The sequence below is a fragment of the Heterodontus francisci genome, chromosome 13, assembly GCF_036365525.1.
Source record: "Heterodontus francisci isolate sHetFra1 chromosome 13, sHetFra1.hap1, whole genome shotgun sequence".
In the NCBI taxonomy this organism is placed as follows: domain Eukaryota; kingdom Metazoa; phylum Chordata; class Chondrichthyes; order Heterodontiformes; family Heterodontidae; genus Heterodontus; species Heterodontus francisci.
Genome location: NC_090383.1, coordinates 87,535,172 through 87,552,039, shown reverse-complemented (window position 1 = coordinate 87,552,039; position 16,868 = coordinate 87,535,172). Strand labels below are relative to the sequence as shown.

General features: G+C 43.5%; 1 protein-coding gene across 3 annotated transcripts in view; it reads right to left on the bottom strand.

The window, feature by feature from the left end:
• LOC137376482 (echinoderm microtubule-associated protein-like 4) overlaps window positions 1-16,868 on the bottom strand; it is a 465,004-nt gene that overhangs the window by 338,943 nt on the left and 109,193 nt on the right. Inside the window, exon 1 of one of the 3 annotated variants that reach the window (XM_068045139.1) lies at window positions 12,664-12,866. The exons of the other annotated variants lie outside the window; for them this stretch is intronic. Within the exon in view, the coding sequence (XP_067901240.1) occupies window positions 12,664-12,700 (37 nt within the window). The 5' untranslated portion in view covers window positions 12,701-12,866. Of the gene's footprint in view, window positions 1-12,663; window positions 12,867-16,868 lie in introns of those variants that run through there. 3 annotated transcript variants of the gene reach the window in all.

Genomic DNA, 16,868 nt, shown 5'->3' with positions numbered 1-16,868 from the left:
TTTGTACAGCTGCAGCATGACCTCGTGGCTCCGAAACTCGACCCCCCTACTAATAAAAGCTAACACACCATATGCCTTCTTAACAGCCCTATTAACCTGGTTAGCAACCTTCAGGGATTTATGCACCTGGACACCAAGATCTCTCTGTTCATCTACACTACCAAGAATCTTCCCATTAGCCCAGTACTCTGCATTCCTGTTACTCCTTCCAAAGTGAATCACCTCACACTTTTCCGCATTAAACTCCATTTGCCATCTCTCAGCCCAGCTCTGCAGCCTATCTATGTCTCTCTGTACCCTACAACATCCTTCGGCACTATCCACAACTCCACCGACCTTAGTGTCATCTGCAAATTTACTAACCCACCCTTCTACACCCTCTTCCAGGTCATTTATAAAAATGACAAACAGCAGTGGCCCCAAAACAGATCCTTGCGGTACACCACTAGTAACTAAACTCCAGGATGAACATTTGCCATCAACCACCACCCTCTGTCTTCTTTCAGCTAGCCAATTTCTGATCCAAAGCTCTAAATCGCCTTCAACCCCATACTTCCGTATTTTCTGCAATAGCCTACCATGGGGAACCTTATCAAACGCCTTACTGAAATCCATATACACCACATCCACTGCTTTACCCTCATCCACCTGTTTGGTCACCTTCTCGAAAAACTCAATAAGGTTTGTGAGGCACGACCTACCCGTCACAAAACCGTGCTGACTATCTCTAATGTACTTATTCTTTTCAAGATGATTATAAATCCTGTCTCTTATAACCTTTTCCAACATTTTACCCACAACCGAAGTAAGGCTCACAGGTCTATAATTACCAGGGCTGTCTCTACTCCCCTTCTTGAACAAAGGGACAACATTTGCAATCCTCCAGTCTTCCGGCACTATTCCTGTCGACAATGACGACATAAAGATCAAGGACAAAGGCTCTGCAATCTCCTCCCTAGCTTCCCAGAGAATCCTAGGATAAATCCCATCTGGCCCAGGGGACTTATCTATTTTCACACTTTCCAAAATTGCTAACACCTCCTCCTTGTGAACCTCAATCCCATCTAGTCTCGTAGCCTGAATCTCAGTATTCTCAACAACATTTTCTTTCTCTACTGCAAATACTGACGCAAAATATTCATTTAACACTTCCCCTATCTCCTCTGATTCCACACACAACTTCCCACTACTATCCTTGATTGGCCCTAATCTAACTCTAGTCATTCTTTTATTCCTGATATACCTATAGAAAGCCTTAGGGTTTTCCCTGATCCGATCCACCAATGACTTCTCGTGTCCTCTCCTTGCTCTTCTTAGCTCTCCCTTTAGATCCTTCCTGGCTAGCTTGTAGCTCTCAAGCGCCCTCACTGAGCCTTCACGTCTCATCCTAACATAAGCCTTCTTCTTCCTCTTGACAAGCGCTTCAACTTCTTTAGTAAACCACGGCTCCCTCGCACGACAACTTCCTCCCTGCCTCACAGGTACATACTTATCAAGGACACGCAGTAGCTGCTCCTTGAATAAGCTCCACATTTCGATTGTTCCCATCCCCTGCAGTTTCCTTCCCCATCCTACGCATCCTAAATCTTGCCTAATCGCATCATAATTTCCTTTCCCCCAGTTATAATTCTTGCCCTGCGGCACAGTGGCGCAGTGGTTAGCACTGCAGCCTCACAGCTCCAGGGACCCGGGTTCGATTCTGGGTACTGCCTGTGTGGAGTTTGCAAGTTCTCCCTGTGTCTGCGTGGGTTTTCTCCGGGTGCTCCGGTTTCCTCCCACAAGCCAAAAGACTTGCAGGTTGGTAGGTAAATTGGCTGTTATAAATTGTCACTAGTATAGGTAGGTGGTAGGGAAATATACGGACAGATGGGGATGTTTGGTAGGAATATGGGATTAGTGTAGGATTAGTATAAATGGGTGGTTGATGGTCGGCACAGACTCGGTGGGCCGAAGGGCCTGTTTCAGTGCTGTATCTCTAATCTAATCTAATCTAATACCTGTCCCTGCCCATCGCTAAGGTAAACCTAACCGAATTGTGATCACTATCACCAAAGTGCTCACCTACATCTAAATCTAACACCTGGCCGGGTTCATTTCCCAGTACCAAATCCAATGTGGCATCGCCCCTGGTTGGCCTGTCTACATACTGTGTCAGAAAACCCTCCTGCACACACTGGACAAAAACTGACCCATCTAAGTACTCGAACTATAGTATTTCCAGTCGATATTTGGAAAGTTAAAGTCCCCCATAACAACTACCCTGTTACTCTCACCCCTGTCAAGAATCATCTTCGCTATCCTTTCCTCTACATCTCTGGAACTATTCGGAGGTCTATAAAAGACTCCCAACAGGGTAACCTCACCTCTCCTGTTTCTAACCTCAGCCCATACTACCTCAGTAGACGAGTCCTCAAACGTCCTTTCTGTCGCTGTAATACACGTGATAGTGAGGCTAGGAATAGGGAGAGAGCACAGCTGAACACGTGGCTGCAGGAATGGTGTAGGAGGGAGGGCTTCCAGTTCTTGGATAATTGGACTGCATTCTGGGGAAGATGGGACCTGTTCAAACAGGACGGGCTGCATCTGAACCAGAGGGGCACCAATATCCTGGGAGGGAGGTTTGCTAGTACTGTTCGGGAGGGTTTAAACTAGTTTGGGAGGGGGATGGGAACCGGACTTGTAGTCCAGGGACCAGTGGGTCCACTCAGAAAGACAAAGAGTGTAGTGAGGTATTGGGGAAGGTAGCACTGTCGCGGAGGACAGATGGGCACGGAGAAGGGTTAAAGTGCGTATACTTCAACGCAAGAAGCATCAGGAATAAGGTGAGTGAATTGAAGGCGTGGATGGGCACTTGGGACTACGATGTTGTGGCCATCACTGAAACGTGGATAGGTGAGGGGGAGGAATGGTTCTTGGAGGTACCTGGTTATAGATGTTTTCATAAGATTAGGAATGGTGGTAAAAGAGGTGGGGGGGTGGCATTGTTAGTTAGAAATAGTGTAACAACTGCTGAAAGAATTTTCGAGGAGGATCTGCCGACTGAGGCACTGTGGGTTGAGGTCAGGAACAGGAAAGGAGCAGTCACCTTGATGGGAGTTTTCTATCGGCCCCCCAATAGCAGCAGGGAGGTGGAAGAGCAGATTGGGAAACAGATTTTGGAAAGGAGCAGAAGTCACAGGGTAGTAATTATGGGGGATTTCAACTTCCCAAATATTGATTGGCAACTCTTTAGATCGAATAGTTTGGATGGGGTAGTGTTTGTGCAGTATGTCCAGGAAGCTTTTCTGACTCAGTATGTAGACTGCCCGACCAGAGGGGAGGCAATATTGGATTTGGTACTAGGTAATGAACCAGGGCAAGTGATAGAGCTGTTGGTGGGCGAGCACTTTGGAGATAGTGATCACAATTCTGTAGCATTCACTGTGGTAATGGAGAGGGATAGGTATGTGCAACAGGGCAAGGTTTACAATTGGGGGAAGGGTAGATATGATGCTGTCAGGCAGGAACTGAGGAGCATAAGTTGGGAGCATATGCTGGCAGGGAAGGGCACGGTCGAAATGTGGAACTTTTTCAAGGAGCAGATAGTAGGGGCCATTGATAAGCATGTCCCTGTCAGACAGGGAAGGGATGGTCATGTGAGGGAACCGTGGTTGACAAGAGAGGTTGAGAGTCTTGTTAGGAAGAAGAAGGATGCGTATATAAGGTTGAGGAAAAAGGGCACAGGCATAGCTCTGGAGGGATACAAGATGGCCAGGAAGGATCTGAAGAAAGGGATTAGGAGAGCTAAGAGAGGGCATGAAAAATGCTTGGCGGGTAGGATAAAAGAAAACCCCAAGGCCTTTTACGCGTATGTCAGAAATATGAGGATGACTAGGGGGACCGTAGGTCCGGTCAAGGACAATAGCGGGAGACTGTGTGTTGAGCCGGAAGAGATAAGTGAGGTTTTGAATGAGTACTTCTCTTCGGTATTTACGAATGAGAAGGGGTGTATTACTGAAGAGGACGGTGTGAAACAGACTGGTAAGCTCGAGGAAGTGCTCGTTAGGAGGGAAGATGTGTTGGGGTTTTTGAATAACTTGAAGATAGACAAGTCTCCCGGGCCTGACGGGGTATATCCAAGGATGTTATGGGAAGCAAGGGATGAAATTGCAGAGCCGCTGGCAATGATCTTTTCATCTTCTCTGTTGACGGGGGTGGTACCAGGTGATTGGAGGGTGGCAAATGTTGTGCCCCTGTTCAAGAAAGGGAATAGGAACAACCCTGGGAATTACAGGCCAGTTAGTCTTACTTCGGTGGTAGGCAAGTTGATGGAAAAGGTGCTGAGGGATAGGATTTCTGAGCATCTGGAAAGACACTGCTTGATTCGGGACAGTCAGCACGGTTTTGTGAGGGGTAGGTCTTGCCTCACAAGCCTGATTGAATTCTTTGAGCAGGTGACCAAGCAAGTGGATGAGGGTAAACCAGTGGATGTGGTGTACATGGATTTTAGTAAGGCATTTGATAAGGTCCCCCATGGTAGACTTATGGAGAAAGTCAGGAGGCATGGGATAGTGGGGAATGTGGCCAGTTGGATTAAGAATTGGCTAACTGATAGAAGGCAGAGAGTGGTCTTAGATGGTAAATACTCAGCCTGGAGCCCAGTTACCAGTGGCGTGCCACAGGGATCAGTTCTGGGTCCTCTCCTGTTTGTGATTTTTATTAACGACTTGGATGAGGAAGTCGAAGGGTGGGTCAGTAAATTTGCAGATGATACAAAGGTTGGTGGAGTTGTGGATACCGAGGAGGGCTATTGTCGTCTGCAAAGGGACTTGGATAGGTTGCAGTGCTGGGCTGAAAAGTGGCAGATGGAGTTTAACCCTGAAAAGTGTGAGGTCGTCCATTTTGGAAGGACAAACACGAATGCAAAATACTGGGTTAACGGTAGGGTTCTTGGGCATGTGGAGGAGCAGAGAGACCTTGGGGTCTATGTGCATAGATCGTTGAAAGTTGCAACTCAAGTGGATAGGGCTGTGAAGAAGGCATATGGGGTGTTAGCGTTCATTAGCAGAGGGATTGAATTTAAGAGCCGTGAGGTGATGATGCAGCTGTACAGGACCTTGGTAAGGCCTCATTTGGAGTACTGTGTGCAGTTCTGGTCGCCTCATTTTAGGAAGGATGTGGAAGCCTTGGAGAGGGTGCAGAGGAGATTTACCAGGATGTTGCCTGGAATGGAGAATAAGTCTTACGAGGAAAGGCTGAACATTCTAGGCCTCTTCTCATTAGAACGGAGAAGGATGAGGGGTGACATGATAGAGGTTTATAAGATGATCAGGGGAATAGATAGGGTAGACAGTCAGAAACTTTTTCCCCGGGTGGAGCAAAGCGTTACAAGGGGTCATAAATTTAAGGTGAAGGGTGGGAGATATAAGGGGGATGTCAGGGGAAGGTTCTTTACCCAGAGAGTGGTCGGGGCATGGAATGCCTTGCCTGGGGAAGTTGTTGAGTCAGAAACTTTAGGGACTTTCAAACGGCTTTTAGATAGGTATATGGATAAAGGAGAATGATGGGGTATAGATTAAATTGTCCTTGACAGAGGACAAAGGATCGGCACAACATCGTGGGCCGAAGGGCCTGTTCTGTGCTGTATTTTCTATGTTCTATGTTCTATGTTCTCCTTGATTAACAATGCCACACCCCCCCTCTTTTACCATCTTCTCTGTTCTTACTGAAACATCTAAATCCCGGAATCTGCAACATCCATTTCTGCCCCTGCTCTACCCATGTCTCCGAAATGGCCACAACATCAGGATCCCAGGTACCAACCCATGCTGCAAGCTCACCCACCTTATTCCGGATGCTCCTGGCGTTGAAATAGACACACTTTAAACCAGGTTCTTGCTTGCCAGTGCCCTCTTGCATCCTTGTAACCATATCCCTGACCTCACTACTCTCAACATCCTGTACACTGGCACTACAATTTAGGTTCCCATTCCCCTGCTGAATTAGTTTAAACCCCCCCCAAAGAGCACTAGCAAACCTCCCCCCCAGGATATTGGTACCCCTCTGGTTCAGGTGAAGACCATCCTGTTTGTAGAGGTCCCACCTACCCCAGAAAGAGCCCCAATTATCCAGGAAACCAAAACCCTCCCTCCTGCACCATCCCTGCAGCCACGTGTTCAACTCCTCTCTCTCCCTATTCCTCGCTTCGCTATCACGTGGCACGGGCAACAACCCAGAGATAACAACTCTGTTTGTTCTCGCTCTAAGCTTCCACCCTAGCTCCCTAAATTTCTGTCTTAAATCCCCATCTCTCTTCCTACCTATGTCGTTGGTGCCTATGTGGACCACGACTTGGGGCTGCTCCCCCTCCCCATTAAGGATCCCAAAAACACGATCCGAGACATCACGAACCCTGGCATCTGGGAGGCAACATACCAACCGTGAGTCTCTCTCGTTCCCACAGAACCTCCTATCTGTTCCCCTAACTATGGAGTCCCCAATGACTAATGTTCTGCTCCTCTTCCCCCTTCCCTTCTGAGCAACAGGGACAGACTCTGTGCCAGATATCTGTACCCCATTGCTTACCCCTGGTAAGTTGTCCCCCGCAACAGTATCCAAAACGGTATACCTGTTGTTGAGGGAAACGGCCACAGGGGATCCCTGCACTGCCTGCTGGTTCCCTCTCCTTCCCCTGACGGTAACCCATCTACCTACTTCTTTTACCTGAGGTGTGACTACCTCCCCATAACTCCTCTCAATAACCTCCTCCGCCTCCCGAATGATCCGAAGTTCATCCAGCTCCAGCTCCAGTTCCCTAACGCGGTTCTCGAGGAGCTGGAGTTGGGTGCACTTCCCACAGATGCAGTCAGCAGGGACACTCTTGGCGACCCTTACCTCCCACATTCTGCAGGAGGAACATACAACTGCCTTAACCTCCATTCCCACTATTCCAAATTCCCAACAAATCTACTGAAAAACCAAAAAAAAAAACAAAAAGTCAAAACTTGTTAGGTTAGCAATCCAACGGACAGAACTTCCTAAATAAAAAGCTTACCTTATCAACACACCAGAGTCCTTTTTTTTTTGGTGAGAGGAGGAGGGTGGGTGGGAGACACTACACGTGTAGTGTCTCGGGTACAGCCACCACACAAATATATACCTTTTTCCTTACCCAGCAGTCCCCTGGTCCTCCGAAAACAAAAGGGAATTCACTTTTAAACTTACGCTGAAATTGACTTCACAGCTGTAAGCCCGTTCACGCACCTCCGTTGCTATCCAAGCTGCAGTCACCGAAACTAAAAGCTTTGCTTTATACACCCCATTTTCACAGTTGTTCACCTTACTGTAAGTTTATAGTACTGCTCAGACTAGTCAGCTTGGCTCAGTTGATACCACTCTGACGAGTCAGATGGTTATGGACTTGAGCCCAAATCCAGGATTTGATCAGAAATCTGATTGACTCTTTGGTGCAATACTGAGACTGCTGCACTGTCGGAGGTGCTATCATTCAGGTGCAATGTTAAAACCAAGGTACTAATTAAAGAAAGCAGGGAGCTCTCCCAGTATCCTGGCCAACTTCCATCCTTCAACCTACGCTACCAAAAACAGATTATCTGGTCAATCATTTGCATTTTATGAAGCTTTGCTATGAACATTTTTGGCTGCAGTTTGCATACTTCAAATTTAAATACAATGGCTGTGAAATACTTTGAATATCCAGAGGACATGAAAAGTGCTATATAAATACAAGTGCTGTTGGCTATGCTTTCAGCTACCTAGGCTCTAATCTCTGGAATTCTCAGCCTAAAACCGTCTCTTCTGTTTTAAGAATCGCCTCAAAACCCACCAAGTTAATAAGGCCATTAAAAAAAGAGCAAACCAAGCACTAGAGTTTATTTCTACAGGAACAGAAGTGAAAAGTGGCAAACGTTAGGCTAAACTTTTATTGAACCTTGGTTAAACCATATTTGTGCTGAGTTTTGATTGCCATTTTATAAAAAGGACAGAGAGGCACTGAAAGGATGAAAAAAGATTTACAAAGATAATACCAGAGTTGGGAGGTTATACCCATCAGGAAATGATAAACAGGCTGGGTCTCTTTTCTCTTGAAAAAGAGAAGGCTGGGGGACGACCTGTTAGAGATCTTTATAATTATGAAATATTTTGATAGAATAGACACAGAAAGCGTCTCCACTTGTGGGAAAGAGCAAAACTAGATGCCAATAATATGAGATAGTTACCAAGGAATCAAATAGAGAATTCAGAAGAAACATCTTAAGCAGAAAGTGATGAGAATGTGGAACTCACTACCAGAGGGAATGGTTGAAGCAGATAGTATAGATGCATTTAAAAAGGGAGGTTACATCAGCATGAGAGAGAAAGGAATAGAGGGCTATGTTGATAGATGAAGAAGGATGGGAGGAGACTGAAGTGGAACATAAATGCCAGTGTGGACTGGTTGGGCCGAATGGCCTGTTTCCTGTGCTGCATATTCTATTTAATTCTATATACCTCCGACCAAGCATTTGGTCACCTGTCCCAATATATCTTAATATGGCTCCTGCCAAATTTTGTTTGACAATACTCATGTGAACCATCTTGAAACATTACATTAAAGGTGCTTTATAAATGCAAGTTAATTTAAATATAATTATATCAAGACAATAATGCCCATCATCTTTAAATGCAGTAAAATTCTAAATGTTGGATAGGGAAAAGGCTTTTGCAAGATTATTGCTAGAATGAAAAGCATATTGTTTGATGAAATGTGTGTCACAGATATCTCTCTATTAAGAGATGGGGAAGAGAGAAATGTACTTCACAAATGGGGTCATCTTCTCATAATGTTTCTCTGAAGCTCTCCACAAACAAAGTGGCCAGGATTTACTTTCATCGTGGTTGTTTTCCTTAAATATAATGTTTTCTTGTTTTATTTATAGCTTAACTATTGATTTAAAAATGTTTCTCTGTAGGGAAAACATTTAACTTGATATTTTTGCTCAATAATCAGAATTAATAGAAGTATGATAAGTCTAACAATATGACTGCATAAATCTACTGCTTGCAGCATATTCTTCCCTTTTCAATTATGGATGCAGACATTCTCACTGCTGGAGAATTAGGAGGCAGGATTCATATTAAGACTTGAAATTCAGCCTCTTGAATGGAAATTTAGATTTGTTTCTGCACTCTTTTTAAACACAAATACTGGGAACCTCCCAAATAAGGTGGCAGAAATCTGCGGAAGGGTGTTCTGTTGAGAAACAGAGAATAATTAATTGATAAAATCTTGCACATCAGATCAATTACAGTCCTTCCTCCCATGCTTAGAACAATGAGAAACTGCAACAATAGTGCCTTTAACATAGTAAAGCTGTAAACAGAGGCGTAATCAAAAAAAAATCATTCTGAAATAATAGCTGATACCAACAGGAAACTATGTTTTTTTCCCAAAAATATACTTTATTCATAAAATTTGCAAAAATATCTTATTAACCGTTCCAACTTGACATTACATAAAGTGTAATACCGATCAGTTTCTTTCAATACAGTACAAGGGGCCTCACTGCATGTTAGGTGAGACATTTAATTATGAAATTCTTACCTATGATAACGACAGGAGAAAAAAAAATTGCTGGACCATCTAAGCTATCCCATGTAGTCCTAACACCTTATGCATCACTGACATTCCCTATCCACCTGGAGCCACGTAATCTCCTGGGAGAGGTGAAAAAAAAAGATAAAAACCTGGGCCAATTGTGGCAGGGAGAGGTAAATCTGAAACATCCCTCTCATACCCCTTTAGGCAATCAAAGCTAGTGCAAGAGATTTCACAGAGATTTATATTACAGGGTACCTATCTCTTGTAGAAAATGAATCTTGCCCAGGTCAGTAACAGACCCAGCTTTTTCAAGAGAATACAGCAAATGTTTCCTGCACAAATCGGCAATCTGTTGCATAGGTCCTATATGGGAAAAGAAAAACTTCCTAATATCCAATATATTTCTGCTACAGAATTGGTCTTCATAAACACAATCTTGTTTCTTCATTTATTTTGGAAACCTCAATCAAATCACCCGAGTCTACACTATTCTAAGGCATACAGACCCAGCTCTTTGAGCCTATCTAGGTAACTAAGGCACCTTAACCAGGGAATTAATTTTGTGGCTCTTCTCCTCTCCAAAGCCTAAGGAATCCATGCCTGAATATTAATCTGTCTTTCCTCATTACAGTTACTCACTGACCTGCTGTCTATTTCCTGCACTTGCTTTTACTTCTGATTTTCTAGCATTTGCAGTTGTGTTTTCTTATTTGTACCAAAATTATTTGCTTTAGCTGACAAACAGTTTTCCCCTCTTAATTCTTTAAATTATTTTACTGTGTTTGTTATAATCTGAACTGAAGGATAAACTTCTACTCCCTATTAACTTTTCCATTTCTCTAGTACAAACTACACTATGTCACATTTCTGTGTCTCCTCAGATCTTTTCTGTTTAAACATTCTCACATGAAGGTAAAATTGAATATTCTGAACAACAGGCCAGCCAACAATATCCCAAAAACAAGACCACTCCATCTCGAGGACTACTGGCTTCCCAATAACATGGAATGAAGAAGTCTTTTTTGCAATTAATTCAACTATTAATAACCTGATAGTATTATAGGTCCCATAATGCAAAATTCACCTTCAAGTGCTTTGATACATAAAATCTGAACTGACAAGGATAAGAAAAAGATTAAAAATAGCTATATCCTGAAATACAAGACAGCCTCTTGGATCACAGTTCCTTTTGTCTGAATGCTCCGGCACTAGTACAGAAATATAAAATGCTCTGGTCTCCTCAGAACACATATGTGCTCAAATATAATAGCCTAATCTCTTAATGAAAGTGCATCTTTCAAGCTTCACTTCAATGGTTCACGGTTTAAAATAATTCACCAGCAGATATCCTTGATTCTCAGTATTCCTTTCAAATGTATATGGAAGATCATAACTCCCATTTTGAAACTTGCACATTGTGCTTTAATGTTCTTGAAAAGGGCGGCACAGTGGCGCAGTGGTTAGCACCGCAGTCTCACAGCTCCAGCGACCCGGGTTCAATTCTGGGTACTGCCTGTGTGGAGTTTGCAAGTTCTCCCTGTGTCTGCGTGGGTTTCCTCCAGGTGCTCCGGTTTCCTCCCACATGCCAAAGACTTGCAGGTTGATAGGTAAATTGGCCATTATAAATTGCCCCTAGTATAGGTAGGTGGCAGGGAAATATAGGGACAGGTGGGGATGTGGTAGGAATATGGGATTAGTGTAGGATTAGTATAAATGGGTGGTTGATGGCCGGCACAGACTCGGTGGGTCGAAGGGCCTGTTTCAGTGCTGTATCTCTTAAAAAAAAAACTAAAAATGATTTTTGCTACATTTTTCTTTATACTATCTCTGGCTTAGTTTTCAACTCTTTTCAACAAAGGCTCAATCAAGCTTGCAAAGAAATTACGAAGGAGTATATAAAAGGCTACATCAAATGTGACAAGTCGCCTATGTAGTATATTACATCCTGTATATCCTGTCCACATTTTATTTTTGGATACTGACAATATCTTGCAAACACAGATGATTCACGGAGTTTATGGACTACTGGCTAGAGATGACTATGATCAAAAATCTATTAACACCCTCATAATGCGATGTTCGAAAAGTCCTTAGGCACAGAAACGTTTAGTAACCCAGCAATACAGTGAATCTTTGAGCACCAAGGATTTCGAGTGTACTTATTATAAATTAGCACAATTCTCCAGCTTTATCTCTATTTGCAAAAGAAAATCTCCCCAATTTCCATACAGTAGCAAACAGATGAAAAGGAGGAAGCTACCTCAGAAAAGCAGGAGGTCTAAGCTACATTTTGATATTAAAAAAAAATTGAAGCTTGAGCATATGAGAAATTCTACATTATAAAGAACTTCTGAAATTTTGAAAATTGCTTAAAAATGTATTTTTTAAAAAATCTCACCATTTTTGAAATCCAAACGTGATTTCTCAAACCTAGATAACCCATACCTGGGGACTACCTAATTCAGACAGAGGCAGCAGAGTTGTAATACAAAAAACTCAAATACCTTCGTACACGAGGTCTAAACTTCTATTTTACGTCAGTTTAGAATTCTGCTATCAGATGTTATGTTTTGTTAACCAAAGTGCTATTTTAACAATGGGACCTTTCTTATTACATCAGCATCTGAAGTTTTCTCACTAACTGCCACGAGTATCGGGTAAGTACAAAAAAGTTGATTTGTTACTTTTGTACAACATTGCAGTAAACTGGGCTTCAGGCCCACTTCTACACTGGACACAATAGCAAATAGGTGGAATAAATAAACTTTGCTGGTTGTCTATAGTACTGTTTTTAATTGGAAACATGCACTTTAGTGGAATGCCTAACATTTCAGCAGCTTTCAGCGGAGGCTGGTGGATCTGCATACAATGCCTATTCATTAGGGCTTGTCAGAGACAAATTTACTTGGAAAGGAACATGCAGTTTCTGGATTACAGAAAGGTTATTCAATTAATCTTCCTCCTTATCGAATTACATCTGGCTTTGAGAGAAAAAACTCTCTCGCCCTTCCCCAACCCACAAGATACAATCATGACACTCAGTTAAAAATGGTTCCAATACATAAAATAAAGCATATCCTTACCACAATTGCCGGAGAGAAAGTCTGGCTGCGCAGCCATTGAATCAGCTTTTTTTTTAAACAAGTATCTAATTTCAAAGGAGAAAAACCCAATGAAACTTCTGGTCGTTACAACAGCTGCATATGTTTATTCAACTCCAGTTCACTGTATAGCAATTATAAGGTAGATGCTCCCTAAAACCTTTTAACAGGAGAGTAACTGGGATGGGTTGTACAGAAAAGGAGCAAAGGTTAAAATGAATGAGTGAAAAATAGGCTAACAGAGGTGTGGCAACTGGAACCTGACTGGGCTACGTCATGTAATTAGGACTTTGGCAAACAAGGTTTCCTGTATTCAAAACTACAGATAGACTTAACCTTTGAGAGAGCAAGAGCCAATCAGATAGATTTATACAAAAGGCCACTGCTGGCAAGAGGTGGCAGTACCACAATCATTTACAGCAAACGATTATATTACATACAGTAATGCACAGTGGCAGCAGTCTAACAATCAATGTTTTTTTTTACTGGTTCTAATTTTATTTTCCATGATTCTGACTCGAACACTCGTTTCTTTAAAATTCCATAAATACAGCGAGCGGAATGATCTGGAATTCAGCTGTGGATCAGTGGTACTTCCTCCGACGCTCATGCTTTAGGTGATCATACTCCCAGACGTAACTGATGAGAACGTAACCAGCCAGCAACATGGCAACACCACCGATCCCACCTCGCTTCACATTAATATACTTGTTGTAGTACCGGTTATGGCCTGCTGAAGCTATCTGTACTAGGTCAGGAGCTAGTTCATAAAGCACAAAGCCAAATTTGAGAATAGGGCAAAAAAAAAAAAAATCAATGTATACTTGTAACAATTTGTTTTTAATTAAAAGTTAGAGAAATGTGTACTATGTTTAAAACGAATAGCATATCTTTTATTTGAGGGATCAAATTTCATTCAGAATTTCTAGCAAAGTTTGTTTAAATAAACTATAGTGGTTAGCAAACTAGAACTTAAATATCTATGCCATTGTAATAATCTGAAGCTTTACCAAAATAAATACAGCAGTTCCATTGCTTATAGAGATGAAGTCCTCATATTCACTCCTTTTACCACCCCCTTGGAAATTCCACTTGCTGAAAGCAACTACTTATATAAGCACTCCTTCTGCTGTGAGGACGGGGTAGGTTATTTGACACTGCCCACAGAAATGATTAGTAATGAATACATCGTAGCCCAGATTTTGCAGTAAGAATAATGGTCAGGACATCAGCATTATTGAGTAAATGGAACAGCAACTTCCGGTGTCCACACATGCACAGTTAAGCATGGAAACCAGGAAGTTGCTGTCAGATTTGATCTGCGCCTCCACAAGGTTAAGTTCACCAATACCTCAGTGAGAGACTCAGCATTCAAATACATGAAGGTGGGAAACTGGGGTGCTTATCCACCAGATACCCACTAAACACACCAGAAGGTTAAGGGCTGTCCATTCAAGTAAAGGTGAATTTTTAACAATGTGATAAGTCTTGATTACTGCCGATCAACCTCTTTGGCACTAAAAATTTACTATTACAAACTTGTTCCTCCAGATTTTAATTATTGTTGGAGACTTGTTAATTTTTTTTACTTTTTTGTCTCATCTCTCTCTCTCAATCCCATCTTTCCTTCAATAAAAGCAAAATACTGCAGATGCCAGAAATCTGAAATGAAACATTTCAGGTCTCTTAACAGTTTCTTTCTCCACAGATGCTGCCAGACCTGCTGTATATTTCTAGCACTTTCTGTTTTTATCCCATCTTTTCTTCCCTCTTTATTTCACTCTGTACATGATTTTACATTGAGTTAATTATTCTAATTTGCATCTCCTGGTTTAGACTTTGCATGCCTCAGTAAAGATTCTGCAAACAGATTGATTGGTTGAGAAGATGCGCAGGTGCTTGTCTTGTTCACACAAGTCCCAGGTGCCCTGTAGAGGGCGTCACACTGCTTTGACTGCCTGATAACCCAAAATTGCAGTGCAGAAGCCCACAAAATTTCTGTGGGCGCGTGTAAGCTTAATGAACAGTGAGTGTTGTTTGTTCGCCGCGAACCCCAAAGTCTGAGCTATTGTTAGGAACTCAGTTTTCATAGAAAGATGGAATCATGAAATGTGATCCCTAAACAGTAAAAATCCTAGAATCCAAGTTTATACCCAAACCACATGTTATGCCAGATGCGGGAGTACTCAACACCACTCAATGGAGCAATATGTTGTGGACCAACCAGGGAACAGGCTTTTTTTTTTATTCATTCATGGGATGTGGGCGACGCTGGCCAGGCCAGCATTTATTGCCCATCCCTAATTACCCTCGAGAAGGTGGTGGTGAGCTGCCTTCTTGAACTGCTGCAGTCCATTTGGGGTAGGTATACCCACAGTGCTGTTAGGAAGGGAGTTCCAGGATTTTGACCCAGCGACAGTGAAGGAACGGCGATATAGTTCTAAGTCAGGATGGTGTGTGACTTGGAGGGGAACTTGCAGGTGGTGGTGTTCTCATATATTTGCTGCCCTTGTCCTTCTAGTTGGTAGAGGTTGCAGGTTTGGAAGGTGCTGTCTAAGGAGCCTTGGTGCATTGCTGCAGTGCATCTTGTAGATGGTACACACTTGTGCCACTGTGCGTCGGTGGTGGAGGGAGTGAATGTTTGTAGATGGGGTGCCAATCAAGCGGGCTGCTTTGTCCTGGATGGTGTCGAGCTTCTTGAGTGTTGTTGGAGCTGCACCCATCCAGGCAAGTGTATTCCATCACACTCCTAATTTGTGCCTTGTAGATGGTGGACAGGCTTTGGGGAGTCAGGAGGTGAGTTACTCGCCTCAGGATTCCTAGCCTCTGACCTGCTCTTCAGGCCATGGTATTTATATGGCTACTCCAGTTCAGTTTCTGGTCAATGGTAGCCCCTAGGATGTTGACAGTGGGGGATTCAGTGACGGTAATGCTGTTGAATGTCATGGGGAGATGGTTAGATTCTCTCTTGTTGGAGATGGTCATTGCCTGGCACTTGTGTGGCACGAATGTTACTTGCCATGTATCAGCCCAAGCCTGGATATTGTCCAGGTCCTGCTGCATTTCTACACAGACTGCTTCAGTATCTGAGGAGTCACGAATGGTGCTGAACATTGTGCAATCATCCGCAAACATCCCCACTTCTGACGTTATGATTGAAGGAAAGTCATTGATGAAGCAGCTGAAGATGGTTGGGCCGAGGACACTACCCTGAGGAACTCCTGCAGTGATGTCCTGGAGCTCAGATGATTGACCTCCAACAACCACAACCATCTTCCTTTGTGCTAGGTATGACTCCGGCCAGCGGAGGGTTTTCCCCCTGATTCCCATTGACCTCAGTTTTGCTAGGGCTCCTTGATGCCATACTCGGTCAAATGCTGCCTTGATGTCAAGGGCAGTTACTCTCACCTCACCTCTTGAGTTCAGCTCTTTTGTCCATGTTTGAACCAAGGCTGTAATGAAGTCAGGAGCTGAGTGGCCCTGGCAGAACCCAAACTGAGCGTCACTGAGCAGGTTATTGCTAAGCAAGTGCTGCTTGATGGCACTGTTGATGACACCTTCCATCACTTTACTGATGATAGAGAGTAGGCTGATGGAGCGGTAATTGGCCGGGTTGGATTTGTCCTGCTTTTTGTGTACATGACATACCTGGGCAATTTTCCACATTGCAGGGTAGATGCCAGTGTTGTAGCTGTACTGGAACAGCTTGGCTAGGGGCGCGGCAAGTTCTGGAGCACAGGTCTTCAGTACTATTGCCGGAATATTGTCAGGGCCCATAGCCTTTGCAGTATCCAGTGCCTTCAGTCGTTTCTTGATATCACGCGGAGTGAATCGAATTGGCTGAAGTCTGGCATCTGTGATGCTGGGGACTTCAGGAGGAGGCCAAGTTGGATCATCAACTTGGCACTTCTGGCTGATGATTGTTGCAAATGCTTCAGCCTTATCTTTCGCACTGATGTGCTGGGCTCCCCCATCATTGAGGATGGGGATATTTGTGGAGCCACCTCCTCCAGTTAGTTGTTTAATTGTCCACCACCATTAACGGCTGGATGCGGCAGGATTGCAGAACTTAGATCTGATCCGTTGGTTATGGGATCGCTTAGCTCTGTCTATTGCATGCTGCTTACGCAGTTTGGCACGCAGATAGTCCTGTGTTGCAGATTCACCAGGTTGACACCTCATTTTGA